Source organism: Sinocyclocheilus anshuiensis, unplaced genomic scaffold (assembly GCF_001515605.1).
Source record: "Sinocyclocheilus anshuiensis isolate Anshui unplaced genomic scaffold, SAMN03320099.WGS_v1.1 scaffold2823, whole genome shotgun sequence".
Taxonomy (NCBI): domain Eukaryota; kingdom Metazoa; phylum Chordata; class Actinopteri; order Cypriniformes; family Cyprinidae; genus Sinocyclocheilus; species Sinocyclocheilus anshuiensis.
Genome location: NW_015552796.1, coordinates 39,091 through 43,163, shown reverse-complemented (window position 1 = coordinate 43,163; position 4,073 = coordinate 39,091). Strand labels below are relative to the sequence as shown.

The following is a 4,073-nucleotide window of genomic DNA, read 5'->3' as shown; positions in this document are numbered from 1 at the left end:
TGGAAGTTATTAAAAACACTCGATGGTGGTTTAAAGTGAGTTTTGAGTAAAAGCGGAATATAAATCTTATGTAGCATGATGCTACAGTGTGCATGAATGGTCACGTAGCAGGCGCTTTCGGTCGTGTAGTATGAACGGACATCTGCATATGATCGGAACTCCACGAAGCTCGCGCACTACTCTCCACTGGAAATGAATGACTTCCGGTCTGTCGCTTGTCGGAGATAGTGGAAAGCCGGCTTGAAACGCAGTGTTAGGATGAGGAGGATGAGGATCGTTTTCATTTTAAAACAAAAACGCACCAATGTAAATGTAGCCTTACATCTGGGACACTTGGGACACTTTCACATTACAGCCTCACGTGTGCGCTATAGTATTTTGAAGCCAGACTTTAGAGAGTTGGCATGAAGTCTGGTCCACATTGCAGCTTATTCAGGCCAATAACCACTGACACTGATTAATATGCAAAATGACCAACCGAAGGTGGTGGTGATTTGAACGCGATCGATTTTGAAAGCGAAAGTGAAATACAGCGCGCAGCGCGCATAAGAAAGCGATTGCATGCTTTCGCGAGCATCTTCAATGGCACGCGATCACACGCTTCCAAAACACACCTAGTGCTGCAGGCTTATTGGCCCACGGATGTTGATGAGATTAACCCCTTAGGTATCGAAATTTGGTACCGAACGACGAGATGTTTTTCGATACTCAATGGTATCGAGGCAATTCGGTCTGTGCCTAAAAAGTATCGAACTCGATACCCAGCCCTATAAAACACTCAATTTATCATTTGTCTAGTTTTAAACAGACAAGTTGCCTAATTGGTGTCAAACCCTATAAAAGACAGCTGTGACAAATGTTTGTCTCAGAGCAATGGCTTATCTTGCGTTATTGGAAGACTAGGCAAACAATGCGCTCCGCAGAGAACACGTTTTCAAAGACCACGCTGAGCGTGTGAGCACAGAATGGCTTCTCAGTCGGTACCACTTTCTTTGCCATGATTTCAGTGAGGACACATACATTCACGTGATTTATAAAGGGAGGTGTTGTCACCATATATGGTTCATTGGAGGCGTTTCCGAATGCAAATGACCGTGAGCATGAACAAGCATGTTACTTACGCACATGTGGGATTTATCAACAATGATTGCTTACTCGTGTGTAAGAACTGTGTGCGCACGTTTGATAAATATGTATTTTCTTGTACTTAGGCACATTCTAAATTTCATTTGTAGGACAAAATATAGAACCTTTTCTACGCACTTTTGATAAATGAGGGCCCTGGATTTATTATTAAAAACTCCTTTTGAACTCTACTCCTTCATCGTGTGCTTGATTATCTCAACCAACACCTAACAGAATAGCAGACTGTGAAAAGAGAAAATATAACGGCGTTCTCTGTTTGTTTTTTGTTTTGTTTTATTTATTTTATTTTTTCCCCTCTCCCGGAATGGTCTTGCCAGCCGTACAGCTCCTATGCAGTTGGACTGTTCGCTGGAAGACCACACCAGGGACTTTTTAGATCTGGCGTGCCTTACACACTACCCCGACTGCTCGCTCTATGTATTTTATGTCACCAGCTTGAGCGTAACTTCGCTCCAGAACCTGAGCGTGAGAATGAGACTGACCAGGTGTGTGAGCCGGCAACACCGTGTATCGCCGTGGCAGTCCTTGTGGAGATCGAGGGAATGGAATGTGACCCATTCCACACTCCCACTGCTGAGGGTGAGCTGTCGCTGGCCTCTGAAATATTTGACTGTTTAAATGAGGATGAATACTGGTTTCTCCCTATCCCGCTGGTCCCGCCCATCTCTCCTTCGTCTCCGCTGGTCCCACCCAGCTCTCCTTTGTCAGCCAGCTCCTCATCACCAGCGTCGGGAACTTTCCCGCCCAGCCTCCCACTCCCTCCTCCTCTGTCTCAGCCAGCCAGTCAATTGGCCCTGTGTTAGCTGGCCACTGAAGATACCTCAGCTCACCCTCAGCAGGCCAAAACCGGTGGATCGGATGAGCTTTGGAATCCTCAGCTTCCAGCCACCTTGGGTTTGGAGGATCCCCTGTCTCCGCCTCCAGCCTCTGAGAGCCAGACTCCACCTCGGCCCTCCGGCCCATCGGCTCCACCTTGGCTCATTGCTCCCTCGTCTCCACCGTGGCCCATCATCCCACTAGCTCTACCGGGCTCCCTCGTCCCTCTGTCTCTGCCTTGATCAGTTGTTGACCATCATTCGCCTCGGGATTCCACTCCTTCGGCTTCGCCTTGTCCCTCCATCCCTCTGGCTCTGTCTGGCTCCTCCTTCCCTCCAGCTCCACCTTGGTCCTCTGTCGCTCCGGCTCCACCGTAGTCTTCCGGATCCTCGCCTCCGTCCTCGATCGCCTGAGCCGCCAGATACGCCTTGGCCCTCCGGATCCTCTGTGTCACCCTGGCTCTGCGGCTCTCCGTCTCCCCGTCTCCATCCTGGGCTCCTCTTCCACCGGCTCTGTCTCCGCCCTGGCCTTATGAACTATGCCCCTTTCCCATTGCCTGCCCCTCACCTGCCCAACGCCTGCCTCCTGAACCCCCACCCTCCCTCCTCTGTTGGACTGCCTTTGTCGGCGCGAGGACGCGCCGTTCCGGGAGGGGGCAAAATGTCACGTTTCTGTTCTGTTGTGTTTTGGTTTTCTCTATATTTCTGTTCCCCTGCATTAGTTCCCTGGTCACAGGTTAGTCTGTTTCCTTAGTTATTCATTAGTCTCATTGGTTGTTAATTAGCCCCACACCTGTTCTGTTTCTTCCTGATTGCTTTCTCCCCTGTATTTAAGTCTTCTGTTTCCCTCAGTTCATCGTCTGCTATTATTTGGATTTACGTTGCTGAGCTTTTGATACTGTTTGTTTATGGATAAATGGATATTCTCCTGGATTTATTATTAGAAACTCCTTTTGAACTCTACTCCTTCATCGTGCGCTTGATTATCTCAGCCAATACCTAACAATAACAACTGAATGTTTTTTTTTTAATTTGTTAAAATAGAATATTTACACTAGAATTTATAGTGTCAACATTCTTTTGTTTATAGTCCACATTTACACATCTTTCATTAACTCAATTCATTCTCAATTTGACCCTTTCATTAACACTGATTTGCCACATTAGAGACATTCTCAGTGTGCATTGTTTGTCTCACTGTACCTTGTGTAATAATACCCTGGCAATTGGTTTTGTTGGCTCTTTGTTTGTATTATACTCACTGTGAACAGAAGTAGATTTCTGTTGCTCTTTGTGCATTCTGTACACATTCTGTATTATGAATTTTAGAGCCTAGTAATTACACGAAGGCATTTTGAAATTGTTATAAATATGTTAACATTAGCTTGACAGACTTTTTTTTTTTTAATCCTGTATATCACCGTTTTCTTATGCTTGACCATTTAAGAACCTTACTCAGAAATTTTAAATCAAAAACATCTCAGGACATTTCAATCAAGACACCTTGGGCATTTTAATCCAGAAACTGAAAGCTCATTATATGCTCATTATAGGAGAGGTTTATGTAATTGCATTTTCATTGTATTTACTGAAAAAATTACAGATCCAAAAAAATGTGTTTGTCTGCAACAGGCATCTACTAGTGGGTGGAAAGAAAGGTCATGTGGCCTGCATAGACTGGCAATCCAAAGACCTCATGTGTGAGATGAATGTCATGGAAACGGTGAATGACGTCAAGTGAGTGCACCTTCATCAATACATCTCTTGATTTTCTGGCACACATGCTTCATGTTGTAGCTAGCAACCATTATGACTAGGGATGCACCGATACTGAGCTCTCGTACTCGTACTCGTACTTGTTAAAATGCCCCGATACCAAACGCCGATACCACACAGCATGTGATAAGTGCCATATTCAGACAAAGAAACACCGACAACAAAACAACAGACAGCAGAATGGAGTTATTAGAGATTAAGGATGTATACGAAGTATATGTATGCAATGAATATAATGTTAAACATTCAGTATTAATGCCTGTATAGCTGATGTGCGCAAGCTGATAAGCAAATTGAGCGCGCGTGAGTGGATTGAGCGCGCGGCGGCGCAGATAC

The 4,073-nt window shown here is 45.3% G+C and overlaps 1 protein-coding gene across 1 annotated transcript in view; it reads left to right on the top strand.

Moving 5' to 3' along the window:
* The window catches only part of wdr46 (WD repeat domain 46), a 32,054-nt gene that overhangs the window by 18,587 nt on the left and 9,394 nt on the right, over window positions 1-4,073 (top strand). Inside the window, exon 7 of the mRNA XM_016459677.1 lies at window positions 3,594-3,698. Coding sequence (XP_016315163.1) covers window positions 3,594-3,698 — 105 coding nt within the window. The remainder of the gene's footprint in view (window positions 1-3,593; window positions 3,699-4,073) is intronic.